The sequence below is a fragment of the Zingiber officinale genome, chromosome 2B (genome assembly GCF_018446385.1).
Source record: "Zingiber officinale cultivar Zhangliang chromosome 2B, Zo_v1.1, whole genome shotgun sequence".
Classification (NCBI taxonomy): domain Eukaryota; kingdom Viridiplantae; phylum Streptophyta; class Magnoliopsida; order Zingiberales; family Zingiberaceae; genus Zingiber; species Zingiber officinale.
This window is the reverse complement of record NC_055989.1, coordinates 82,913,262-82,939,944: the sequence shown is the minus strand read 5'-3', so window position 1 is coordinate 82,939,944 and position 26,683 is coordinate 82,913,262. Positions and strand designations below refer to the sequence as shown.

Here is a 26,683-nt window from a genome sequence, read left to right as displayed (position 1 = left end):
AATATACTAGTTATAATTTCATAATTAATATAATTTATACTTAATTAGTTAGAAAATATTAATATTGTAATATTTATAATTTCATAGCTGGATTCAACCAATTCACTTAATATTCATATTTAATAACTATGAACCATAGTTATTAACTCAAATTTATTCTATTTAATAATATTCATATTCTAACAATTATAAAATAGTAATGATTTGAATACGGTAGTATGTATGACATTTAATAGGAAGCTGGTGCACTTTTGATTTTTTGATTTTTGATTTTTAATTGTTATTTATAATTTTGATGATTCTATATCATATTTTTATTTTTAAAAAATATATTTCAGAGATAAAATAAAAAAAAATCTCAAATAAAAATGAAAAAATAGGACAAATATTCTTCTAAATAAACCCAATTTACTTCCCCAAGAAATCAGGCAAATAGTCCATAAGACCATAATTAATTAATTAATTCCTGCTTTATTATTTAATTTAGTAAAATTCATTAAATTTGGTTTGAGATTGAGATCTAGAGCCAAGCCAATCTTTTCACTCGCTTTCGCACTCACTTCGTCTTCTCTCCGTTAAAAACCGCTTTTTTTCTTCGATTTCCTTCTTCGCTGGCTTCTCTTCTTCTCCGCCATGAACGAGTCCTCGAAGCTTGCTCAGGGCTCGTCCATCATTTTCGATCTGAGAGCGCTCTTCTCTCTTCTGAGGGCTCGGAGGACGAAGGTCTTCCTCTATGGCTTTGCCGTCGCCTTCGCCGCTTTTACTGCCTACTTGGCCTTCTGTCCCGCCGAGAAGGGCTCGCCTTGGTTCAACGACATCTTCAGCTCCGCTTCCGCGTCCACCGCCGCCTACCGATCGCAAATCTCTTCGCTTGTGTCCTCCTACATCTTCCCTAACTCCTCTTCTCCGAGAAATCCGGCGCCTCTATCGGAGGTTGACGGCGGCGGCGGGTCGCAGGGAGGCGGCGCCTCGGAGAGTAATTTGACCAGTAACGGCAACGGCGGCGGAGCAGGGGACCAAAAAAGTGGGGTCTTGGTGAAGAAGAACGAGACGGCGGCGGAGGGCGTCAAAGAAGATAGCGGCGGATCGAGGGACCAAAAGAGTGGGGTCTTGGCGAAGAAGAACGAGACGACGGCTGGCGGCGGCGCTGCCGAGAAAGGAGGGATCTTGGTGTCGAACAACCACACTTCTACTGGAATTGAGCCGCAGGGAAGCGATGTTACCAATAACAAGACGACCAATGGAGATCCCAAGAAGAAGGATCTTGCTGCCTCGACGAAACCCACAGCCCCGGCGACCAAGAATCAAACAGCAAGTGGATCGCAATCCAAAAACAAAACCGCATCTGGAGTTCTTCCGACAAAAATCAGCGATTCCCAATCGGAAAACGCGACTAGGGCTACGGACACATCGAAGAAAGATTCTTCATCTGCAACACCGAAAAATCAGACTGCCAAAGCAACTGCTTCTGCCAAAAATGGAAATTCACCTATCAAGAATCAAGCCCCAAACGAAGTAGCTTCGCAAGAAACTCAAGTTCCCAAGAGTAGCAAGGAATCCGCCATTAATCCTCAGAACAATGCTTCCTCAGTTGCAAAGCTCGATGAGAAAGGAAAACAGGTGGATTGGATCAGTTCCATGAAAAGTTGTGATCTTTTTCAAGGCAAATGGGTGAAGGATGATTCCTACCCTCTCTACGCCGAGGGCTCCTGCCCACACATCGACGAGCCTTTCGACTGCTACCACAATGGCAGACCCGACCGAGCTTATCAGAAACTCCGATGGCAGCCTACAGGCTGCAATATCCCAAGGTGAGGGACAAGAGATAATATGCTGCGTGTTTGGTTGTCTTTGATTCCCTTGTGAATTGATTGATGTTCATGTGCTTGCTCATGTTTATGTTCAGATTGAATGGCACTGATATGTTGGAGAGATTGAGAGGGAAGAGGCTCGTGTTCGTCGGCGATTCGCTAAACCGAAACATGTGGGAATCCTTGGTTTGTGTCTTAAGGAACTCCATTAAAGACAGAAGCAAGGTTTTCGAGGCCTCAGGAAGGCATGAATTCAGAACAGAGGGCTCTTATTCATTTGTCTTCAAGGTTCTTTCAGATGTTCCCATCTTGTGTTTTTTTCTTGTAGTTTCAGTGATTGTAATGCCATACTTTTTGTTCATTTCAGGATTTCAATTGCTCGGTGGAGTTCTTCCGCTCTCCGTTTCTTGTCCAAGAATGGGAGATGCCGATTAGCAATGGCACGAAGAAGGAGACTCTCCGGCTCGACATTATCGAGAGATCGTCTTCTAGGTACAAAGATGCGGATGTTATCGTCTTCAACACGGGGCATTGGTGGACTCATGAGAAGACCGCAAAAGGGTATAATATTTATGAATCATCATCATCTACCTTAGCATTTTCTTATCTACTATTTGAATCTTAACGGACAAAGTCAAAAGGGCACCTCTTTTCATTTATTATCAAAAGGGCATCTCAGCCCGCCTCTGCATATTTTTCATAGCTATTACAAAATCATAGCAGCTACAATCCCGTAACTACTAAAACATAATATTGATTAATATTGACAAGCAATAAATTTTCTATTTTATGATTCGTAGTTGCTATAACATGATGTGTTAACCAATATTGACTAGAGATGAAACATTCATATTACAAGAGCTATGAACTGTTGTTGCTATAATACAATGTTATTAGTGTTGATCGAAGTGCTACTATAACATAATGTTGACCGGTGTTGACCATGGATGAAGTGTCCATATTATAGCAGTTATAAACTATAACTGCTACAATAAAGTTTATTTATGTTGATCAAAGTTGAAGTGTCCATGTTGTAGCAGCTATGACTATTACAACAATGCCATAATCTTAACCTTATGCAGAATTTCAGCATTAGTAACATTTAGATTGGTATGAACAACTTGCATTACACTGATTGTAATGGCTTTCTCTTCACTCCTTCGATGTCGATTCTAGATCAAAATCCTAAATTATGGCATGACTTCAAACAGGAAAGACTACTACCAAGAAGGAGATCATATTTACACTGAATTGAATGTGGTGGAAGCATTCCACAAAGCTCTAAACACATGGGCAAAATGGGTGGATGCAAATGTGAATCCCAAAAAGTCCCTAGTGTTCTTCAGGGGCTATTCTTCCTCCCATTTCAGGTAAACCTTCAAAGATTCGGTATCGAATGCTCGGTTTCTGTATCAGCTATAACCGAAACTCAAGTCTGTTTGATTGCTTTAAGGGGCGGGCAATGGAATTCAGGCGGGCAATGCGACAAGGAGACAGAGCCCATAAAGAATGAGAAGTACCTCTCATCCTATCCATCCAAGATGACTGTGTTGGAATCTGTCATCAAGGGAATGAAAACCCATATCGGGTATCTGAACATTACGAGGATGACCGACTACCGGAAGGATGCTCATCCTTCGATCTACCGGAAGCAGAACCTGACGGATGAGGAAAGGCGAGATCCTGAGAGATTTCAGGATTGCAGCCATTGGTGCCTCCCTGGAGTTCCTGATAACTGGAATGAGCTACTCTATGCACAGCTAATTCTTAAACAACAGCAGCAGCAGCTTCTGTGAAGAACACGACAGTTCAACAACAAAGTGTATATTAATATTTGTCATGTGGCGAATAAGCAGCAATCAATGAAGGGTGGAAATTGCAATCACATAGAGGAAAAATTAAGGTCAAGAAAAAAGAAATTAATATCAACTATTATTTATTTTATTGTAAGTGAGAGGAAAATCAAGTTTTTTTTTTCCTGCAAAAAAGGATTGTAGAATACGATAAGGTATATCATCTATGAAGTTCAGTTAAGAATATTGTGCCTGTATCAAAAGTCACAAGGACATCTTTTTTTGTTGAATTGTCAAGGGGCACCTTATGTGATATATTTTTTTTTTTTATCAAAACGAAGTCTCACCTCCTTATAAAATGATACAAAAATCTTTATATAAACTATTTTCTTTTATCGCATGCATGTTTAGGATACATGCATCTCCCATCAAAATCTTGATTAAAGATCGTGTTGTAACAGCTACGATGACATAATTCCTACATAGTTATAACAGTTACGGAACTGTAGCCGTTACAATTATATTTTACAATTTTATAGTTGTAGCAACAATAATTTCATAATTGCTATAATTACAATTACACAATTATAACTACTAGAACATGGAAAATAACTTTAATAAAGAGAATTAAATTTTTTTAGAACCCACAAAAATACTTTAAACGACATTTTTGAATCTAAGATTGAACTATTTTTGATTGAAAATCTCGATATGTGTATCTTTGAGGTTGTTTGTTGATAAATCAATCTTAATCCAAATCTGAGTCGAGAAATTAATCTGGTTTGTACATCTTTAAGTCGTTTCTGATAAACTATCTGGGTTTAGAAATTAATATGAGCTTTTTAATTGTTCTTTTTAAATTCTCTCAAAAAATTATTTTGATTTTTACCTAATTCTTTCTCATGAAAATTATGACTTTCTTAATAAGCTCGTTGCATTAAAAACTAAGACAGATTGACGAAAGGGTATTTATATATTAAAAGCATCCGGTGTCAATCTAATTTATAAAAGAATAAATATGAGAATCCTCCATTAACACATTAATTCATCATTCTCAAAATAACTATGAAATCTTATGGGCAATTGAGCTAATAATGTTGAGTGGATTTACTATCCATCCCCTAGAGCACTTTTCAATTTATTTTAATAGTCAAAAATAATTTCTGTATGGTCAAATCGATCACTCTCAGCTCAGGATTAATCATCGTAAGCTAGATACCTAGTATCAATTACAAAAATTATGAAACTGTAACTACTATACAACTACTACAACACGACTTCGATTCAAGATTTAGGCCGGATTTTAAGCAGGAGATGTATATGTCATCAACAAATACGGTACTAAAAGATAGTTGGATAATTATAGATGCTCTATGAAAATAGAAAGTCATGAAAATAAGGAGTGCGACTTTTGTTCATTTCTTTTCTTCCCACCACATTGGAATAGTTCTTTAAGTCCTTGGATTTTAGGCTGCGTTTACTTTGGTAGAAGCGAGGAGTTTATTTTGACGGATGTGAGGGAGGAATTGGAGGGAATTCTCAGTTTTGTGGGAACAGAAGATTGGAATGGTGAGAGGGAGGAAATAATAGACTTACTTACCTTGATCAACAGTCGTAACGCATCAATCGACCGTTAGCAATTCAATCGATTTATAAATTTATAACCGAGAGCTAATAAATTAATAATTATTTTTTTCAAAAAAAAATAAATCAAATTTCCTAATTAGCAGAATCAAGTTTCTGAAATAAATTAATCCGATCCGTTGTTTCAATTGAATCAAGATTTTGCTCGCCTCTCTGCTGGTGCCCTACGAATGCTATTTTAAATAATATAAAATTTATATTTTAAAGACATACAATTTATTTATTTTATGCATAATTGAATATCAAATTTCAAAAAAATAAAATCATCAGTTGTTATTTTCAAGTTGGTCGATCAATTTTTTACATAGATTATTTATGAATTTTATTCTTGGATATTAACAAGTCAAACTCATTACGGTCTAAATTTGTGTGTTTATAAATTTAGTTACCATCCAGTCGTAATTAGGAGTGGATCATCCCCCAGTCCACTTTTTTTTGTTGGACCAAGAGATCTGATCTTTTATGTATATATAGAGGAATGTTTTCCTGCGATGCATTCCTTATGATTTGATGTGGTAGAGGTGATTTGGCATTCCACGTCAAAGCCTTAAAAAAAAAAAATCACAGCATCATCCTCTCTTCTCGCCTTCTTCGCCTACCTCGCCAAACCACCAACTGTCACATGACCGCTGACCTTTTGCTGGACGCTCGGCCATCGCCGCCCGGATTCCGACCGTGACGCTAGCAAACGTAGCACTGTCGATTTGGCCGCGATCCGGCCGGAATCCGATCGCAATCGAATTCCAGCCGGATCGTGATCGGATTCCGACTGCGATCGGATTCCGACCGGATCACGATCGGATTCCGGCTAGATGGCGGCCGGAATCCAACCATTTCGTGGTCAAAATCAGACGCATCGTTGTCGATTCTGACCGCGATTCGATCGGAATCTGATCGCGATTGAATTCCAGTCGGATCGCGATCAGATTCCGATCGGATCGTGATCGGATTCTGGCTAGATGACGACCGGAATCCGACTGTTTAGTGGTCAAAATCAATCGCGACGCTAGCAGACGCAGCACTGCCAATTCTAGCCGTGATCGTGGCGCGACAGATTTTGGCCACGAAACGATCAGATTCCAACTATCATCTGGTCAGAATCCGACCACGATTCGGCCAAAATCCTATCATGATCTGATCGAGGGGCAATCCACCAACATCCCATGAAGAGCAGCGGCAACCGATGGGAGAGGTGGAGGGCAACCGATGGGAGAGGTGGAGAAATGATTGTGATATATATATATATATATATTCATGATAATCTTTGTGAAAAATATATATATAAAAAGAGTATTTATAATTTATTATCTTCACGTTCTTCCTAGTAACAATGATTATAATATATTATGCTTTTTTAAGATATTGTTTTTGCCTACACAAATGTCAATGCCATAATGTTGATTCAACCAAGTTCAAGATTTTTCTTCCTGTAAACACGGAACTACAAATATAGATATTAACAATAATACTAAATCAGTGAACAGTATAAAACTCACAATTCAGCATTTCAATTCTCTAACCAAAGATTTCATATCTGAAAGTTGTTCTTCCAATGACAAATTCGCCGAGCATCATGGTTTTTCTTATCGCATGTAGAAACTGTAATAACATGTCTGGCCCTCCACCTTGGCAGCATGTTTTCTTGGAGCCAAAACGTTTGCAATGAGGCCGGGAAGATGGAAACGAGGAGTTACTCGAAGAGGGAGATGCAAAGTGCAACAGACATTCCTACTACGAGGGAAGTTAACTGAACTGCTGTGCTGCCAAATGTTGTCTTTGCATCGTTCATCTGAGGAAGGACGCCTGCGACTGCTATGTAAATGAAACCGCCGGCAGTGAACCCCTGAGGATGAAAAAAGAACGGGTGATTTGAGTCTTTGTGATGTTATCGAATGTATGGAAAAAAGTAAAAGCTGAGTCAGCTAAAGAGTTTTACCTCGATCAAGGATGATTGCCCTGGATCTTTACCTAAGAACAAGGCCTGCCCAAAGGGGAAAAGAGTAAGGGGAGAAACTTGTAACTGATGAACATCTGTCGAACTTTGGAAGATGATGAACTAACCAGTGCAGTTCCAGCCAAGGCTACCAGTGCCGAAAGAAAATTGAAAAATAGTGCTTTAGGAACTGAAAATCCTGATCTCACCAAGATTCCGAAATCACCCACCTAAATACAAACAACTGAGATGATAATAGGGTGTGATATCGATAATGGGACCAATGGTAGAAGTGATTACTAAATAACATCTGCACGGCATAATTAAACAAGGAAAATACGGAAAAGGATCCCAAAAAATGTCAAATGAAATACCAACTAGCAGGTATTAGCTGCTTATTATGGACTCATGTTGTCGATGAAAGGATAGTCCCCTCAAGTAACCAGCCAACTAAAAGTTAAATGGGGCCTCAAGAAAAGAGCACTTTTAAGTTAAGCTCAACAAAACAAGGCAAAATTGACTTAGAAAACTGAGGTTCTCTCCACATAGAAGTGTCGGTGCATGAATGGGTGATTTTTTTCTTCAAACCATTGTTGTATCCTCGTCGAGTTTTTTCACCATATTTTTTTCCTAGTCCAGCTAAATGAACCATGCAAATGCAGTGAAAACACTCAACGATAATCTACTCAGGCAAAGTGTCAAAAGAGAGCACAGTGAAGTTAATAATAAAATCACCAGAATTTTTCCTGGTCCAGGTAAATGAACCATGCAAATGCAGTGAAAACACTGAACAATAATCTACTCAGGCAAAGTGTCAAAAGAGAGCAGTGAGTTTAATAATAAAAAACACGGACAACAGAATAAATCAACTTGAGTCTAAATTAAGTACACTGTACATATATACCAAAAACAAAGTAATCCATCATATATCAAAAACAAAGTGATATATTGATACGTGGAGTTAATAGAAAGGATCCCATAATCTAATATTTATGATGCAGTTCTAGTAGAAAATAAATTGAGATGATATGGACATGTTCAAAGACAACCAATAGCTTTAATGGTTGTAAGGGTCCAAACTGGTAGTGCAAAAGGTGTAAGAGATAAAGGCTGACCGAAGAAAATATAAAAATTTACTTTAAAATTAATTTCAATATTATTAGTATAGAGCTGAATGAACGGATAAATTTCATGTTAGCTGACCCCAAATAGTAGGAGCAAAAACAGCTTGATGATGGCAATATTCGAAACAAAGTTGGTACATAATACGATCATCATATACCATTTCTACCACATCCGTGCATTAAGATGACAGTTAACGGAAAAACAATTATGTAAATGTATTATTACTCAGTATATTAGACAAATGAAAGATATTGTTCAGTAAAACAAAAAAAACAAAAAACTGCATGAACTAGCATTATCTCTAAAAATAATTTTTCCCATCAGATTATTTGTCTTTGTAGAAAAATGAAATTAAAGGGTAAAAAATTGAGTCTGTATTTGTTTTGGTGTCAGATTAGATATTTGGTACCAGGTCGTTGGAGAATTTACTAAAAGGGTATACAAGAAGATGGAAAAGCACCTCTTGAGGAAGCTCATGAGCAAGCAAGAATAATGTTCTAGACCACCCACCGACTGAACCGTGCAACAAGAACGCACTTCCTAAGGCCATACCATCTGTAAAATTGTGCTGCAATATTTACATATATTCTGTATGAGCACAGCTAGAAATAATTTGAAACTTTCTGTGACTCAACATCCATGAATCACTTTAAATTAAGGAGCAATGAATATAAAATTGAATTATAACAAACTTACTACACCATCAGAGAAAAGGTTCAGGTATCCAAAAACCAAACTTGATTGAGAAGCTGTCTCACTGGTGGAGGATTGCTGACTCGCAGAACTATTTCTAGCTTTCGAGTCTTTGCCATCAACAGCAGTGCCACTGCTAGTATTAACACGCTGTAAAATGAAGATACAAAGAAATCAAAATTTTTTGATGAAAAAATTATCATGCGACATCCATATCATTTTCCAACAAGTGGTTTTGAGGCAATTCTAATTAACGAGAAATTAATCCATTAGATTTCCAAAATTGTCAAGATTACAGTAAATTGCAGTAAAACTTGCACATGGACAGATAATGAATGATTAGCAAATAAATTTTAGAATTAACTCATAAGATGTGGTTCGTAAATCATATATAGTCCATCATTCATTAGGATCAAGTTATTAGGAGTTGGTAGCAACGACGGCCAAAATTCCTTAGCTTTCTAAAAACTAAGAGATTTGGTTATTTTTAAACCAACTTAAAAAACCCATTGACATTGATATAGAATACCTTACGAAGAAGATTATCATGGTCAGAATGGCCCTTTGCTGGAGTGTCATCTGATTCACTATGTGATGACTCTTTCTCTGTTTTCCCCTCCTGATTGTCCCCATTTAACACTTCATGATCTTCATCCTTTAACTTGTTATGACGCTTATGGTGATGATGGTGGCCATGTATCAAATCATGGTCACCTTGATCAGAATTATCTTCTACATACCTCACAACCTTCTCAACTAAAAAGAAGAGGACAATGCCAACTGCAGAGTAGATGCGAACAAAAAATTAAAAGTAAAATCTAAATAAAGTACTGCCAACTGTAATTGATACCAACTAGAAATATTAGTGTCTTAAAAAAAAGTGAATCTCTATCCCTCCTCAGAGAAAGAGAAGAGTTCTGGATTTTCATTTAGCCTAGCCCCGAACTGACTATGTGAATAAAGATCCAATCAGTTTTGTCGCTGTAACAACAAAACTATTGCCAAGAGTTTTTTACAAACAAAAGGGACTACATTTTATTCATGTTCCACCTTCCCCATTGGTATTCAAGTCTACATCAAATACGGTTGAGTTACATAGATGGAATTGCGAATGGAAAAAGTAACAGCCGCCCAAGAAAACTAAACTATCAGACAGTAGCAAAGCTCTTGGAACCAGCATTACCATTATTTAGATAATGCTCACATCAAGCTTGAAAACATCAATCCTTTTTGCACCTTATGAAAATATTAAATGAAGTAATTGAGAAAATAATTCAAGTAAAAAATGATCACCTTAGTGGTCAATCCTCAATGCCAGTTAATCCTTGAGTTTAAACCAAAAACTAAATCAAGGACAACTTCAAAAGTAGTAAAGAAAAAAAAATCATGATTGTCAACAAGTCTCATGGTTTCTGTAGCTTGATAATGAATCCATCATTCAAAGAGAAGCAAGGGAAAAACACTCAAGTTGTGCATTACACTTTGAACATGTTTTTTTGCTAAACCTTATAGAACTGGAAATGGATAAACATTTGACATCAAGTAGAAAATACTCACATAATATAGACAATCCAATAGAAAGATCTTCCAAACTATGTGCATGAGAATGGCCATGTTCATGATGATGATTATGGTGCTCATGGGCATGCGAGTGACTTCCCCCTGCAAGAAAAAACAATAAATAAAGTTTAGTAATCATAAGAAAAACGTTCTTTTTTAGTATCTCCATCAATCTATACAAAATGCTTGAACATGAGAAAGTTTGTCTAAGTAGAAAATGTGCTGAAGGTAAAAACCAATTTTGCATGCTTAATTGTATAAATATTTTTTGTATCATAATCTAGGAGTTAGTTACTCTTAGCTAAATTTAGTTTGGTAAAGACGAATATTGCATACTTAATTGTATAAATAGCTTATGTATCATAATCTAGGAGTTAGTTCCTCTTAGCTAAATTTAGTTGTTTGAACACTAGAAAGTCAGACTAGTCCAAGTATTATAACATGCATCAAGTAAAACATTGCATGTGAACAGATAAATGTGTCCTTGATTGAAGTTAGAAGTAGCGGGATCAATGACCAGTCTTTACCTGACAAGTCTATACAAATACTAGAGTATTTAAAACTGGGTGGCATTTATCAGTCAGAGATATCTATAGTGATTACCACCAAAGAATATGCTTCATGCAGTATTGAAGAAGGAAAAGAAAGAGCAAAAAGCACATTAGCATTGATGCTTATGTAATTGTACCAAATGCATGCGGTAACTGATGAAGAAAAGCATCCCCCAGCATAGCCCCAGCCTGCAAGGTTTTCATGAGCAACAGAATCAATTAAATCACCACTCACTAGCATCATTAAACTTCCCAATAACAAGAAAAGTTTTGAACTCTCACAAACTATAATTTATGTACATAAACTTGAGAAAATGAAATGTGACAAAAAAAAGAAAATGAAAAAAGAATTCCGAAGTAACAATGAGTACAACATGAATATAAGAATAAACTGGTGCCTTTACAGAAATGTGATGATGAATTAAGACATTAGTGAGACATTTGATCATAATTTTCTTCCAGTGGTGATATCTACACCATCTCATAAATGTATTTGCTAGTCCACAATGATCCCCAGATGCTGTCCAGTGATAGAACACTGACATTATAGAGGAGTCTAAAGGCATAATAGGTTGTATCAGTTTTTTGAAAGTCAATATGCCCTATAGCATCATTACTATCCAAACCTCAATGCAGTTTTGGTTGAATTCTTCCATATGGCTACAAAATTGAACAAACTTAGAAGAACCTGACTGATTTAGCTGTCGTAGCTTAACAACTAGAAGAATATACTTCCCAACTTGTTAAAACACAGTATACCTGAGCATCTCAAAACAGTAAATTTTGGTGGAAATGAACATCTAAAGACATTTCTAGTCTCAACTCTTGTGTTGGTTTATGGCTAATAAAACAATGATATCAATGAGATTTGGACAAGAAAGGCTGGCATTCTCCATTAATTGATCTGGAATGAACAAAATTATAATTTATTTAATCACATGAAAATTTTCTTGCACCATAAGTACTTGTCTTTTGGGTTTCATGAAAATGAATTGACTCTTTCTGCAAAGTTAGAGCACACTTGAGGAAGACAACCCTGGCATCAACGGGTGCAACCGTAAGGCGCTTCCGCAGTTAACCAGGCATCTACGGGTCGATTCCGAGCTATGGTGCACTGCAGAATTAATTTCCTCTAGTAGGAAGATAACCCTGGAACGCTGGCTTTGGAGCGATGAGCTGTTTGTGCTTCCCGATTTACCTTAATGACCGGTGGAAAACTTTCGTGAGACCGGGCCAATCACCTCCAAGATTAGTCGGTTTGAAGAGCTGGATACCTAGATTATCCAAAAAAAAAAGAACACACTCGAGGATCGGCGGTCATGTGCAAAGATGAAAACTTTCCACAGTATGATTAATTTCCAGGTATAAAATTATGTGCAACTGTCAAAGTAAAAGATAAGATTTATCATCAAGAAAATTGTAGCAACCGTGTGAAGTGCATATTATTTTGACAGTGAAAAGTGAAACTAAAAGCACAAAATGCAAAACCAATTTGAGGTGATAGACCAGTAAAATTTTAGAAATTTAATAACTGAATTACCCCAAAAATAGCTAAGGAATCCACCACAGCCTTAGAAGGCTTCCCCTTCACTGCAAGATACATGATAATGTGAAATTTTCTAGCACAAAAGCAGTAGCAAAGAATAGCAGAATTTTAGGGGGGAAGAAAATCAATCCACTCACGGAAGATCACGGGCAAAAGAATGAGGCAGATCAGCGACGCCAAGCTCACCAGTAGCGAGCACCCCATCGCCCGCACCCAAACACCTTCTCCCCAGACCCCAATCACGAAATGACGAATCATTTAGATTTTAAAAAAAAAAATCTCAATTCGCCAAAATCCGAACCGAACGAACGAGGCCAACTCACCTATCGGCGACAGCTCCAGGTGCTGGTCTCCAAGATAATCAAAATGGTGGTGGTGGTGGTGGTGGTGATGATGATCATGGTCCACTTCTTCTAGCATCATCAGATCCTCCTCCTCAGCCAACTCTTCCGGCAGCTTCCGCCGCCGGATCTCGCCATGGAAACCATGGTCGGTATGCTCGTGATGATGCCCGTTGTCGTGATCGTGGTCATGGTCATGATCATGATCGTGGTGGTGGTGATGACCATCAACGTCAGAGGAGAAGGGGCAGGACGAGGAACTACCGAGAGGGGAAGCGACGAGGAAGAGGAGGAGCAGGAGGAGAAGGGAGAAACGGCAGAATCGCCGAGAAGCGAATAAAGGCATGAGATTTAGGGTTTTACTCAGACGGCGGATGAACAGGAGCGGCAAGTGCCCTCGATGGTGATGCAGAAGACGAGAACGAAGAAAAGGACGATGATGGCCACGACCACGCCGAAGGTGACCACATCCATCGCACTTATTAATTTCTATTTAAATCGCACGAAAATCAAAAACCAACGATTTGATTTCTATTTTATTTTTCGTCATTAAGTAAATAAGAATTCGCACGATTAAAAGCATCACGAATTTTCATTTTTCGAAAAAAAAAAGAAAGGAAATTGGAAGAGTCGAAAGGAAAGGTTCGGTTCGTCGGAGATGGAGGCGGAGGTAGGGAGAAGATCGGTGTCGTTCGTTCACCGGCTCACCGTAAGGTGAGGAGATGATGAGAACATTCATCGCCGTAGGGATCTGGTCCAAACCGTAGTTCAATGGATTTGCTAGAAATGTGCGCGCCCGGCTAACACGTGGAACTGATGGAATCGGCATAAATTTTCAAAAAAATAAATTAAATTTAATATTTTACCTTTTTAAATTTAAAATACCTCTTTAGCACCTTATATATATATTTTTTATGAATGTGTTAAAGTCTTCTTTGTAATTTTATTATTAATAATATATACCAGTAAAAGACAGATAAACCGAACGGAGAAAAAAAAACAAACAAAAAAAAATTATCTATTGCACCAAACTGCACACTAGAATCTAGTGATGAAGAAGTGAACGGCATTTACTTCATGTTTGATCAGTTACTTCCTCTGTATGAATGCAAAAATAATTTTGCAGAAAATCAACAATAAAATCTTTTGTTGAATGAATACAACGCAAATCATGGGCAATTGTACATGGAACAAAATTAGCCCAATTGAGGAAACTATGAGGTGAGCAAATGTTCATGTGGATTCCATCATCGACCATGCTGTGGCTTTCCCTGCATAGATTTGCATGAGTCAGGATATATGTTTCAATCCATTTGAATCGGAAGCTGTGGGACTCAAATAGCATATAAAAGTGTCAAATAAATTCTATATTAGAGTTTCAATCCATTCAAACAGGCAGCCAAAGTGAAGAGATCAAGGCTCAAGGAGCGGGAGATTTATAACGGTCATCAATTGGCAGCTATAAAGTTAGATTTAATAGTTTCAATCCTCAGAACACACAACCAAGGATACTAATGTTGAAAGTATGCATTAAGAATTTCTTCTTTTCAAATGAACTTCACAATGTAGATCGACAAGACGAACGCAAAAGTCAACCGTTCAGAGAATAGATCGTACCTCCATTTTTTCTTTTGCTTCAGAATCAAATGTCTTGCAGAAAATCTCGTAGCTTTTCTCCGATCCAATCTGTTTTGGAAGGAAAGTCATGAGTGGTTAGTTTTGGGGATAAGAAAAATGCGTAAAGTTTGCGAGTGTAACACTAAATTGAATACCAGAGGATCTATCTGTGACGGGGAGATGGCTGAGATTGTGTAACTGAAAGGAAATTTATCATATAAAGAGAAAGAATATTAAATATTTGAACTTGATGTGCACTGACCATTGAAGTCGAGATAACAAGTTACCTCAGCTTGCTGGTGTAGAAACTCATTGCCAAGATGTTCGCTTTTTGTACTGTCAGCATCACAGCTCCCATGCGATTCTACAAAATATCCAAATGCTACATTTAAATCCAGTCATCTACTTTAAGATGAATAAGACTCAAGGATGGTCACAATGATTATGAAAATTCTTTCCAGAATAACTAAATAGATGAGGTGGCCCAACCAACATGGCAATCATCACTACCATAATAGGTTGCAATAGGTATATATATCATTCTGTTAAAACAAATATTGATCTTACCTTGTGTGCAATAAGTTCAATCAGTTGCATCAGAAACTTCCCTAATCCCTTTCTCTGAGCACAGGCCTCCAGCTGTAGTTCATATACATAAACCACAGGAACATCTTCCTCGACAATAAAGCGGTAATGTACAAAACCGACCAGTGCATTTTGATCACCTGTCAGACCAGCACAGTTTGTTTCTTCACTTTCAGACACAGGAGTTTGATTTGTTGATTTTCGAACAAATATATAGTGTGCATCAGGAGAAACCATTTCTCTACGCTTCACTTTCTCTTCGGCCGGCCACTCTGAACCATATGGAGCTTCCATATTGATCTGTATAACTTGATTTAGATGACATACAAGTACTTAAAGTATTTAAGAAACCAAAGTAAAAAAAAAAACAATTGTTACCTTAAGAAGATTTTGAATATACTTTTTTATAGGCGAGGTGAGTTGGTCTCCGAGACCCGATTCCAAGTAGACTGAAAGTCCTGATCATAAGGTAACATGGCCAAGATTATATACATGCTGAGAAACAGTCCTTCGGAATCATATAACTTTTACATGCTTCCTTGGCCTCATTAACAGAACAAGGTCTTTGTAATAGACAACAAGGCTCTCAAACATAAGACAGTAAGAAAAGAAAGTTATGATCAATTGAGTTTGTATGTTTATTTTTTTTTCCTTTTTTACTGATTGAGAATTTTGGCTGTTATTTACCAAAGATTCATAAAGACAGTGGTAATGAATCTAGATGATCTTTTATAAACAATTGTCTCTGAGATTCTACCATTAAGTTGATACAGATAGTGATTTCAATGCAACATTTAAAATATTGTTCCATAAAAGTGTTTTGATCTTTGGCCAGATGGTAGGATAGGAGGACTGGTTCCTGTAGCATGTTAGTTCTTATAACTTCCAATATTAACCAATGCTCCCAAGACATCTAATATTGGAATTGGTTTCTTTATATATCTATAATTATATCATAGTCAATCGCATCACTGTATGTGGGACTTGGAAAGCACAAATGAAACTAGAACAAGTATTTGTAAACAATATGGACACAACTCAGATTTCTCCAATGTTAGCATCATTCTTTGCTATTGTTGATGCTCTGGTTGGTGCATCTCTTCTTCCCTTTCTCATTTTTTTTTAGTATTTCATCTCCTTCTGATGATCCACAAACAAAATCTAAAGATGAATAATGGGAAGAGGACCTTCGTGTCTTTGTTGCTACCACTTCTAGTGCTTCTTTCCTTCCCCTCCCCTCTATTTTTAGCATTTCATTTTCTTTCCGTGGATGAGACAGTCAGTTCTGGAAAGCACCAGCCAAGACAAGCCCTATCTTAATCACTACCACTAAAACTAGTGTCAACACAATATCTACATTGGTGGGTGACCGGAATAAATATGCCTCTACTGTGTCCTGAAAAGCAAAGATATGGCATCAAAAAAGGAAAGAAAAAAAAACAAACAGCAGAGACATGCGAAAATATATTGACTGATCACTTTCAATGTCACTTCAAACTGAATAAATAAAATACCATCGAGCAATTGCCCTTGATAGTAAAACAAGTTTTTTTTTAACAGATAATAAGGCTTGCACAGTATAAAAGAAACTTCTAGGCGATTAAATCTATAAGTCTAGTTTCTCATTTTTGGATTTTGAGAATCTCAGGCCTTATTTACCATTTCTTTCATAGTGACAGAATGGTGGGAAGAAAACTAGATGGTCCTTCACAGATGATGCCTTCTTTATTATTTCATCAATTGTTTTCTTCTTCTCAAGTACCTAAAGAAACACAGTATTGTGATAGACAAGATAATGATGCTTATAATACAAGACTCATGCATAATTATCTAAATAATTAAATGCACTCCGAAAGCAATAATCAAAATTCAAAGATATTTGGCACAAAAAAGAAAGATGTGAGTATACTACTAGTGTGTTGGATCCCACCTAAAAACCAAAAGACTAGGGATTTAGAAATTTTGAATATTACTAATATTGTAGTTAAACTTACCTACTGACCCTAAATAGTTGGAACTAACACATTGAGGATGATGACCCAAAAGACTAGGGCTATTTATGTCATCTCTCTTTTAAACCCCACCTTTTGCATACATTTTCTCACAATTAGATCCTCAGCATAAATCTACCCTTACCCTAAATCGCTATGATCTTGGTTGATGTATGAATGAATATTTCAGAAGGTAAGTGTGCATCGATCATTTCATTTGAGCACTTCCTAACTCTTGTCATCTTCATCATGTGATATTGTTTTATCTTCATCACATAAAATAATAAGACGAAAGAAAGAGGGTAAAGCGACAAATCACGCATCCGCTTCTCATCTCATTTGCTCAGAAGCCATAGAGACATATACAACCTCAATCCAAAAAAATAAATAAATAAAACCTTTCAAATGAAATAGAACATAGGAACCTCGACGACAACAAGAACAACCACAAAACGAAACGAAAACAAAAAGGGAAGGAAAAAAAAAACAGAGTGAAACAGAAAGATCAGTAGAAAGAAAGAACGATACCTTCTTTCTTTTGAGCTTCTTCTCTTTGCCACTTGGGAGTCGCTTCGCGTCCATGGATTCACCACGCCGAAGACGAAACGAAAGTACACTTATTCCTCCTCCATGGAGAGCGTTTCCCCCTTCGACGAGTCTCCGCAGCGTACAAAGGAATGGAAGAGCAGTGGCACCACTGCGGAAGATGCAAGGCAGAGGAGGTGGACCGACCTACCGCCGCAACAAGCAGGCCCGGCCTGCTTCGCTTATTGGTTTGGGCGGACAGGTTTGGGCCATTTGGCACGGATCCAGGCCGTGTTTTTTGTGAACCCTGAACGTTTAAAAGTATAATAAATCCGTGCGACAAAGTTGAGCCCAACCTGCCCATGCGAAGTCAACTAGACTTGACTCATGTCAAGCACAAGTTTGTAGAGTCACAAGTTGTACCGAGATGTCTAGATTCATTGCAATGGCATCATACATTTTGGATAGCTATTCAAGTTATTTTCGTATATTTAATGATATATATTTACTTTCAAAAACGTTGACCAATGATCGAACCAAAGTCCATGCGACAAGTAACCTTCGAAGTCAACGTGCCAACCTCTTTATTTCATCATAATGCTGAAATTGTTGACCAAAGCACTCGAATAGCTGGCTTGCCATGAACCACAAGCTGCGAGAAGAGTTTGAGAATCTTAAGCTTTGTAGCTATTGGCCTTGGTGATTCACTATTCACTAAAGCGTCCGGACAGTTGGCTCATCTTCAGCCACGAGCTGCGTGCACACTTGGAATCATGAAGGAGACAGTGTCTCTTCCACGTTAACTAATTCTTTCCACGTTTCCTATCGCAGGTGGAATGATTGGTAGCATTATTGAATGAGTGGAGTGTGATTGATTTGCTACGATTGTTACCTCGGTCTTCTCCACCTGTTCATGACGTCAAAGGATCAGTGATTCCACCTAATTGGCTTGCAACAAGTCAAATCAAAACTAAAGGAGTGCCTTTGGGTTAATCATGCTTTGTGAGGGTATTTGTTGTTTGTTTGTCAATGTTGGTTGTAAATTTAGACTAGAAAGATGGATGGTTAGGGCAATGGCAGAGCCAGAACGACTGATTTATCAGGGGTGTGGGTCATGATCACAGATGCCGTCACCTTGAGTTGTCATTCTCTTTCTCTCACATTTTTTCCTTTCTCTAATTGTAAATTTGAGCTACACTTCTTTCACATCGGCGTCAGGCTCCCGAGCTAAAGCCCGGGTAACCTAAGACGTGGCTCCTCCCTTGGATTAGGGAGCTGATTGTACAAGAATCGTGCTTCGAGATATTTGGATTCGCAATTTATTTGCAAATTAAGTTTTCATCATAAATTGATCCATTAGGAATTAGATAGAATGAACTTTGCTTCCTCCTAATCCAATCGTGAGCTTAACTATTGACAAAAATAAAAGTTGTGAAAAAATAGTCATTCTCTAAAATTCAAAAAAAAATTATATAAAATGATAGTTAAATTTGTTATATTATATAGAATTGAATGTTGAATTATAACTCGAGCACATTTGTAAAAAAAATATGAGAATTATAGAAATGAGAATGTTAAGATGAATATACATAAATATATAAGGATAAAATAAGATAAGAAATAAAAAATATTAGAGAGAAAGTTAAGGGGGCGTTTGATAGGCGCGTTTTCTATTTTCATTTTCTGGAAAACACGCGTTTTCTGAAAAACGGTGTTTGATTTGCGTTTTTCGCGCGCGTTTTCTAAAAAATTGGCTATCGTTTTCTAGAAAAACAGAGAATGACAAAAAGTCATTTTCTGTTTTCTAGAAAATGAAAATGAAAATGGTACAAACCAAATACACCCTAAGGTTGCACGAGAAAATTTAAAAGATGTATTTTAGATGAAACAAATATATACTTAAACGGACAATAAACACTTCAGTTAGGCAATGTGAAACTATGATAAATATACAAATTAAATAAAGAAGAGGAAAACTAATAAAATAAGATAAATTTTATTTAAATATAAATGATAATATAGTAAACGATAAAATTCAATGGCATAAAACCTAGTGAGATAAAATTTAATTGTTGATTTTGTTATTATTGAAAAGGGGGAAAGGGGGTCCTTTCTATAATGCCAAAGCCAATCAAAACGTGGACAACAACAAAAGTAGAGGTTATGTTAGGTCTAGATTATACCATGTAACTTATAAGTGATGAGGGAGACCTTTACTATCAGAGTAACTTGATATGCTAAGCGATTGAGTAACTCGATATGCTAAGCGAATCGGTGCATTGGTATAAGAATGTTATAAAAATTGTCAGTAAATAAAGGAGTGATCTTGACACCCGAGGAAATCTTAGAAGCTTCTTTGTTCGCTATCTTTTAACAAAGTCACAACCTTTTAACGAAGTAGAGGAATGGATCACAAAGAAACTTAAAACTTTCATTTCTTGCACTATCATCCTACAACAATTCAAATTTACAAGTCAACCACAAAGATCGCCCGCACTGGCCTGTGGTCCGATAACTTTGACTCGCACCGTTGATAGCCAACTTGCTTCAAGCCTTTCCCAATCCACAGGATTCGATCACACCTAAAGAATTAATGCAATTTCCAAAACATAAAATTTGTATATATATATAGAGGGAGGAGTTATTCTGCCCGACCCTCTTTGTACACGACTGAATGTGCGGGACATCCAAAAGTGAGTTGGGTGTTAGAAAGCACACTCAGTCGTGCATGAGAGGCGTGCACGTGGAATTAACCATAGGATATCAAATCCATGTATATATATTATAAAAAAAAACTAATTAATTTAAATTTACTAACCATGCTGGAGCTCTTCTTTTTGCTCCTCCTGATTTATCATAAACTTGCCAACAATATTCAGCAGAGTTAGGTTTATATTTGTACGTAGGTGGAAAAGTGATGGGACCCTCATTCCATGCTTCAAATATTCCTCTCGGAGATAATTCAAATGTTAGCTACAAATTAAAATATAATATCCAATTAGGGTCAAATCTACTAATTAACTGTATTAAAGAAGGTATTGAAAAGGTTTGGTTGTTGTTGTTATTAATTAACTTATAAAATTATACCTGATCTTTGCCTAATAACACTTTCCACTCCTCTCGATCGACAAGTGACCTTGTTTTTGCATCGGTGGGTAAGGAGAGCCGGTAGTTTAAATCTCCAAACAACACTACGCAGCTGCATATAGATGAGTAAGGGCAACACCGATATGAAGAAGAAGATGATGGAAACTCAAAAAGTACTTACTCGTGATCGAGAATTTTCTCGGGCAAATTGTTGGAAGAGTTGTTGGCAAAATTAGTCTTGAATAGAATATCGTTGAGGTTCAAGTTCCTCAGCCTTTTGTCTCCCTCTTTTTCTCCGGAACTTAGATGGCAACACACGAAGCAACAACTTACTTCATGAAGGTAGAATCTAACCGATACCGAGCCCTGTTCGATATCGTAGAAGACCAATTCAAACCCATAAACAAACAATTGCTTCATGAAATTAGAATCTAACACACTAAACCATCACAAGTGAGTAGTAAAGTTTTAAACAATGCTAATAAAATACCGAAAACACCCTTCATACCTTGTTCTTCAAGCAGCCCATGATGCCACAGCCTACACAAGAAACACACGGATTCTTGATGAATCCAAACAAGTCTTTCCTCGCCCAGACCGAGACCAGAATCCCTACCATTTGCTTGCTCACTATGCAACTGAATTCGGCATGATCGACGACGCCCCCTTGTTTCATAGGGTACACCTTGTGGTGATGCTGAGCCTCCTCCTGGTCGGCTCGAGAGCACTTGTTCAGAGTGGCTCCAATGAGTGAGTTCCACTTCACGGCCACCTCCTTCCTTTCGGGGCCAAGCACATTCCTCGCGCTCAGTGGCACAATCTCTTGAAACCTTTTTGATGGTTAAGGCAATGATCACAATACTGAAACTGAATTAAAAGGAAGGAAACATTATCGGTGCGTACCCGAGAACATAAATGTCATACGAGTTGCTGGTATCCAGCCAATCGTCCAAAGTGATTGGGTTGCCGTTGCTCGGCGGTGTGATGGCTCCGACATTCCAAGTGCTGACAAAGAGTCTGAAAGATTGAGAACAGACATATAATTGAGTATGATCAGTTTTCAGATATGAGAATTTAAGAGAAGATAGATCGAGCTTGAAGTATTCATGGAAGCTCACTTGTACTTGACTGCATCAAGCATTTCCATGTGGCAAAACCATGCAAGTGACCGCGAGTTATGAGAAGTGTGAGGCTTGAAATGCGATGAAGGAGGTGAGATATAGCAAGGCCAAGGTGGATCATTGGTTGGGGCACCTTCTCAAGACTTTGAGGTATATTGTGGGTGGTTGTGAATAAATGGGAGGTCGTAATCTAGAATCTTCTTGGAATTTTTTGAGTAATTAATTATATGATTAATTTGTTATTTAACTTTTTTGCTCTAATTTGTGGAGAGGGAGGTTATTGTGAGACGGCACAAGGTTTCGATGTAGAATATGAGTGGTTTTGCAAGTTGATGATTGTTTTGTTTGCTTGCAAGTGGACTTTAGGGCATGTTTGTAAGGGAACAGTTTGAAGCTAAAAATCAATGCATGTTTAGTGTGTTGTGTGGAAATATAATTTCTTTTTTAAGTTGGCACGAGAGATGGTGGATTGGTCAGTCCAGTCTTATAAATTTTTTTTATCGAATTAGGATAAATCAAAAAATATTCGTAACGGATGACTCATCAATCCAGTATTTTTAGGTTAACCGTACATTAAAAAAAAATCATATTCGTTAATTTACCAATACCGAAACTCATTCATTGAATACTTAGAAAATTGAAAAGGCGTCCTATCATTACATTATTGTTGAGTAAAACTAGGATAAGTTTGTGAATAAAATGAGATTACTTAAAATTAAATTATATACGATAATCTCAATGAACTTAAAGTCAAAAAAAGATTCTCAATTTGATAAATGTTAATCTTGAATTGTCTATATGCATACTAAACAAATTAATGAATATTTAAAATTGACTTCATCAAAGTTGACAATCCAACTAATAGTGTGAGCTAAGGATAGGAATAGAAATTCCATAGTTGAAATTAAGAATTCAAATGTTTTTAAGATCATTCTTATTCAAGAATTAACATTAAAGAATTGCATAGAAAATACTTATGAAGAGGCCAAAAAAACAGTTGGAGTTACTTTGGATTTAATGAATATTTATTCATACGTACCTCTTTAAAGGTAGTGATGACATGATGTTTTCATTAGTATAATGAAAAATACTGTTCTATTAATTAAATCATGCAAAATATTTTTTTATTTTGTACAATTATATGAATGATAATTATATTAGGAATCTATTTAATCCCACTTGCTAGTATTTGATTCACAAAAAAATTAGAGCCACACAAAATTTTAACTCCTAATAATTAGTTAATTATTTACTAATAACAAGGAATATGTCATCTTCTTAAGCTAAATATTGTCAATCCTCAATAAAAGACAATAAAATGTATTTGTAGAACAAATTAATTACAGTTTTCATTCTCATTTAATCCAAAACCTCTCTGATAACAAAAAGCTTTACATAGTTAATCTTGAATAATTATGGCAAATATAATTTGATGATAATGACAACTAAAAATTTATAGGTGCACACCTACTCAGCACAAGAATATCTTGCAACAAAATATTTCAACTGGTTTTATTTAATTAATGGAGTTAAAGTAATGCATAATCTTGTTGCAGATATCTACCTCAAATTTATATTACCACAATCCACAACTTGCAGGAATAGAAAAAAGAAAGCAATTAGGTTAGTTCATGATATCGCTACTTATTGCATGAACTCTAAAGAATAAGATATATCAAATATGAAAGGGATAGAAACCAGAAGGAATTCACATCACATTGCTCCTTGTGCATCACTCCATTGGGAGGTTAAGCATTAAGATTAAACAGAAATATGTATGGAATATCACTAAACAAGATTAGAGATAGCTTTAGCACCAGTTGCTATGTCTTATCGTCTTGCATTAAGAACATGTAGATAAAAAATTTACATATGGACTCGATGGAACTTAGTTCAACTGCCTCTTCAAAGACTTCGCCTAAGGCTTTCATTGTGCTTACAATAAAACTTCACAATTATCACTTAGTAATAGAAATGCTAGAGATTGATTCAAACCAAAGAGTGGGTTCCTTGTTCGTTTCTACTTATTCCTCTCTAACAATGCAGAGCTTAGGAGGTTGTGCGATGTGTGCATTGAATGCTAAAAACGAGTATCAGTGTCTATGTGCTTACATGCTTGCAAAAGGAATGAGTCATGTGAAATGGATGTTCACGTAGTCAATTGTCATTTTCAACCAGCCGATTTTGGCGTGGCATCCCATCCTGTTTGCCAAGCAGTTGCATATGTAGATACAGTGGAACTTGTCTTGCTAATTGATCGTGAGGTGAGGTGCAAACTTTTCTTGGTGACAAGCCAAACGATCCAGAAAAATCTGATCCATCCTGCAACAACATTTAAATGTTATCATAATCTACAGTGTGTAGAAATTTCATACAATTACTCTTATCAATTAGTGCAGAGATGACTAATAGGTGGTTTAAAATAAACTTTAAATTATATCATTATATGAATAAACTTGAATTGGTCGGATGTAAATAAACTCATTTGAGAGATTAGAAGTAATAAACAAATATAAAGGTAGAGAACTTCTCCAAGGGAACAATTGCGGATACTGGTAAATGTGATGAAAAAACTATGAAATAATACTTCTTCAGAAACATACAGTTACCATTTATTTGCTATTTTGTGCAGAATATAAGTTGATTCCTTCATTCTCAAGGGCCCTCTGAAACTGTATGACAGTAGATATGTTACACACCAGTGGCTACCATGGCTATTATGCTGCAAAGGTTGGAACCGCCAACCCAGCGGCCCCCTCAACCCGGCCCCACAAGTATGAGAGGGAGTAAATCACGGTGAATACGGGCCCAGCTATGACATGGTGGTCTCAGGTGTTTAGCACGGACAGAAATTGCTACCATGGCTATTATGATTGCTGAGATAGTTGTTATGGAGATTATGAAAGCTGCCATGGACAATGCACCAATGTAAATTGCGATTAAGCATGTAAAGAAGAAGGCCAGAAATCCACAAGCAGCTGCCAGAGACACCAGTAAGGAAACAATGATAGCATTTATAGTAGCTGTGAACAAGAAGCACAGAAAAATCAGCAAGCCTGTCAAAGTGAGAAGGGTGATTGCTCCAACCTTCCAATCAGAAAAGAGCTGATAAGTGGTTTTCATATGTTCACTAGAGTGAAAAAAACGTACTAGTCCTTACAGTGCCATAACATATGTGTAACAGTGCCATGTGCTATCATGCATATGCTTGCTTAATGTGCCAAAAATCTAAACAAGATTTCAAATTGAGCACTACCTACAGAAGTATCCAAAAAAAAAAAAAGTTAAAACCTGTTCAAAAGAACAGAAACAACTTTAGATTGATAAAGAAACCATTCACAAAGATCTCTTGAAAGAGAAAGTTGAATAAACAGTATACACAGAAATGATGCAGTGGAATCAACCACATTCCTCTAATGCAGCAAAATAAGAAATCAAGCACTAAAATTTCTTATTGGAGATTATGATGCAACTGCATACAGATGAATGTTGCAGTTGAATGAACCAGATGCTCCTAGTGCAGAAGAGTACTGTACTCACTATATTAGTCCATCATACGAGGAAATTTTTAAGGAATAAAGCACTAGATTCTTATAAGAGATTCATGATACAGCACCATAGAAAGGAGAGTTGCAGTTAAAGTAACCAGATACTTGTGCTGCAGCAGAGTACTGTATGCACTCTATTAGTTCTTCATGTGATTAATTTGTAATTACAAGCATCAGAAGGTAAGACAAATTACAAGCATCAGAAGGTAGGAATATCAGAAGGCATTCAGAGCACGACCCTGAGCAATTTGTATCAATACAGTTGGACTACAAAGTAACTATCTGTGGAACTAGAATTTAAAATTCACTAATAATGAACCTCAACAAATCATCCAATAAGTTTAACTCCGGATACTAAATGTAGTCTGCAGTTAGCAAAAGTTAACAGAAAGGTTTCATCTAGTTTGTGTTTCTATGCTCATTGCTACATGGATGTTGAACTGAGGTTGTGGTTATTGTCTAATATTCAATTTGTCTTGGCAGATGTTTCATTTGTTGGCACGATTGTGTCGCCCGATTATTATTTGGGGTAAAAAAAAAATGTGAATGCGTGAGATTGGCAATCTGTTCATCTGAGAAATTACATAGATCCAAATCTTCAATAACTAGAGCAGCAGCCATTGTCACATCATGGAATGCCTACCAATACATATCCAACAAAGCATCTTAAACTATTCAGGATTCAGCTTGCATTGTCTTCAAAGATCAAATTAGAGAAAGAAAAAGAAATCAGAAAGAGAGCAAGTGAGCAGCATGGGATCTACTAATCTCTACCAAAATTTGACCACAAAAATGCAGTCTAATCAATCGATGATATAGAGCAAGCAAAGGACAATGCGTACCGAGATGACAAAGAGAGCGCGCAGGGGGCCGCCGCGGCGGGTTCAGAGGCAGAGGTCCCTCGCGGAGTTTCTCGAAGCGTCTTGAAGGCGGGGGAAGGACTTGGCAACTGAGGACTTGATCCGCGAGAGAAGCGCGAGCGGAGGCGGCGAAACGACGCCCGCGAAAAAATCGCGGAGGACAGAGCAGAGCGTATCGCCGCAGCAGCCAGCAACGACGGGATCGAGCTCGAACTCGATCGTCCCGCAAATGCCTTCCTCGCTGCCGCCGCCGGTGGCGATGCCATTGGATCTCATCTTGCTATCGTCGGAGTTCGCCACCTCGTTCATCCGCCTCACCACCTGGTACGGAAAGAGATCGATTGAGAGAGAG

General features: G+C 37.2%; 5 protein-coding genes across 6 annotated transcripts; 1 reads left to right on the top strand and 4 right to left on the bottom strand.

The window, feature by feature from the left end:
* Nucleotides 1–532: 532 nt before the first annotated feature.
* On the top strand, nt 533–3,850 carry LOC122046069 (protein trichome birefringence-like). Its single transcript, XM_042606573.1, has 5 exons — nt 533–1,811; nt 1,907–2,099; nt 2,179–2,372; nt 3,023–3,181; nt 3,265–3,850. Exons 1-5 carry the CDS (start codon nt 634–636, stop codon nt 3,605–3,607), a joined length of 2,067 nt encoding a protein of 688 aa, XP_042462507.1. The 5' UTR covers nt 533–633; the 3' UTR covers nt 3,608–3,850.
* A 2,795-nt stretch (nt 3,851–6,645) lies between these two features.
* Nucleotides 6,646–13,726, bottom strand: LOC122046070 (IAA-alanine resistance protein 1-like). The gene is made up of 11 exons (XM_042606574.1): nt 12,980–13,726; nt 12,794–12,877; nt 12,651–12,700; nt 11,248–11,299; nt 10,557–10,661; nt 9,529–9,779; nt 9,003–9,149; nt 8,767–8,874; nt 7,310–7,411; nt 7,185–7,229; nt 6,646–7,091 (listed from the first exon to the last, which is right to left on the bottom strand). Exons 1-11 carry the CDS (start codon nt 13,341–13,343, stop codon nt 6,939–6,941), a joined length of 1,461 nt encoding a protein of 486 aa, XP_042462508.1. The 5' UTR covers nt 13,344–13,726; the 3' UTR covers nt 6,646–6,938.
* Nucleotides 13,727–14,043: 317 nt separating this feature from the next.
* LOC122046068 (N-alpha-acetyltransferase 40-like) lies at nt 14,044–17,897 on the bottom strand. 2 transcript variants are annotated; one of them, XM_042606571.1, is made up of 9 exons: nt 17,719–17,897; nt 16,859–16,961; nt 15,578–15,657; nt 15,323–15,499; nt 15,182–15,253; nt 14,902–14,978; nt 14,770–14,812; nt 14,615–14,683; nt 14,044–14,268 (listed from the first exon to the last, which is right to left on the bottom strand). In XM_042606571.1, exons 1-9 carry the CDS (start codon nt 17,770–17,772, stop codon nt 14,245–14,247), a joined length of 699 nt encoding a protein of 232 aa, XP_042462505.1. In that variant the 5' UTR covers nt 17,773–17,897; the 3' UTR covers nt 14,044–14,244. The 2 variants fall into 2 exon arrangements, with proteins under 2 accessions (XP_042462505.1, XP_042462504.1); XM_042606570.1 differs by having other exon boundaries at nt 15,182–15,499; nt 17,719–17,892.
* Nucleotides 17,898–20,121: 2,224 nt separating this feature from the next.
* LOC122049246 (type IV inositol polyphosphate 5-phosphatase 9-like) lies at nt 20,122–22,051 on the bottom strand. The gene is made up of 7 exons (XM_042610656.1): nt 21,921–22,051; nt 21,706–21,819; nt 21,311–21,632; nt 20,984–21,168; nt 20,803–20,914; nt 20,534–20,688; nt 20,122–20,297 (listed from the first exon to the last, which is right to left on the bottom strand). The coding sequence occupies exons 1-7, from the start codon at nt 21,947–21,949 to the stop codon at nt 20,183–20,185; spliced, it is 1,032 nt and encodes a 343-aa protein (XP_042466590.1). The 5' UTR covers nt 21,950–22,051; the 3' UTR covers nt 20,122–20,182.
* A 1,662-nt stretch (nt 22,052–23,713) lies between these two features.
* LOC122049244 lies at nt 23,714–26,683 on the bottom strand. Its single transcript, XM_042610655.1, has 2 exons — nt 26,314–26,683; nt 23,714–24,245 (listed from the first exon to the last, which is right to left on the bottom strand). The coding sequence occupies exons 1-2, from the start codon at nt 26,595–26,597 to the stop codon at nt 24,173–24,175; spliced, it is 357 nt and encodes a 118-aa protein (XP_042466589.1). The 5' UTR covers nt 26,598–26,683; the 3' UTR covers nt 23,714–24,172.

Excerpts from the sequence above, each read along its gene's own strand:
- LOC122046070 (XM_042606574.1), bottom strand. The coding sequence starts at position 13,343 with ATGCCTTTATTCGCTTCTCGGCGATTCTGCCGTTTCTCCCTTCTCCTC. Across the intron at positions 11,300-12,650 it reads ATTCCTTAGCTATTTTTGGG|GCTGGGGCTATGCTGGGGGA; the intron begins GTAATTCAGTTA and ends AAAACCTTGCAG. Across the intron at positions 7,092-7,184 it reads GGCAATCATCCTTGATCGAG|GGGTTCACTGCCGGCGGTTT; the intron begins GTAAAACTCTTT and ends TTTCATCCTCAG.
- LOC122049244 (XM_042610655.1), bottom strand. The coding sequence starts at position 26,597 with ATGGCATCGCCACCGGCGGCGGCAGCGAGGAAGGCATTTGCGGGACGA. Across the intron at positions 24,246-26,313 it reads GCGCTCTCTTTGTCATCTCG|GATGGATCAGATTTTTCTGG; the intron begins GTACGCATTGTC and ends ATGTTGTTGCAG.
- LOC122049246 (XM_042610656.1), bottom strand. The coding sequence starts at position 21,949 with ATGGAAATGCTTGATGCAGTCAAGTACAA. Across the intron at positions 21,169-21,310 it reads TGGGCTGCTTGAAGAACAAG|GGCTCGGTATCGGTTAGATT; the intron begins GTATGAAGGGTG and ends GATATCGAACAG. Across the intron at positions 20,298-20,533 it reads AAAAGAAGAGCTCCAGCATG|GTGTGATCGAATCCTGTGGA; the intron begins GTTAGTAAATTT and ends TTAATTCTTTAG.
- LOC122046069 (XM_042606573.1), top strand. The coding sequence starts at position 634 with ATGAACGAGTCCTCGAAGCTTGCTCAGGGCTCGTCCATCATTTTCGAT. Across the intron at positions 1,812-1,906 it reads ACAGGCTGCAATATCCCAAG|ATTGAATGGCACTGATATGT; the intron begins GTGAGGGACAAG and ends GTTTATGTTCAG. Across the intron at positions 2,373-3,022 it reads CATGAGAAGACCGCAAAAGG|GAAAGACTACTACCAAGAAG; the intron begins GTATAATATTTA and ends GACTTCAAACAG.
- LOC122046068 (XM_042606570.1), bottom strand. The coding sequence starts at position 17,772 with ATGGACGCGAAGCGACTCCCAAGTGGCAAAGAGAAGAAGCTCAAAAGA. Across the intron at positions 14,979-15,181 it reads TTGAACTTATTGCACACAAG|AATCGCATGGGAGCTGTGAT; the intron begins GTAAGATCAATA and ends GATATTTTGTAG. Across the intron at positions 14,684-14,769 it reads CGTCACAGATAGATCCTCTG|ATTGGATCGGAGAAAAGCTA; the intron begins GTATTCAATTTA and ends CTTCCAAAACAG.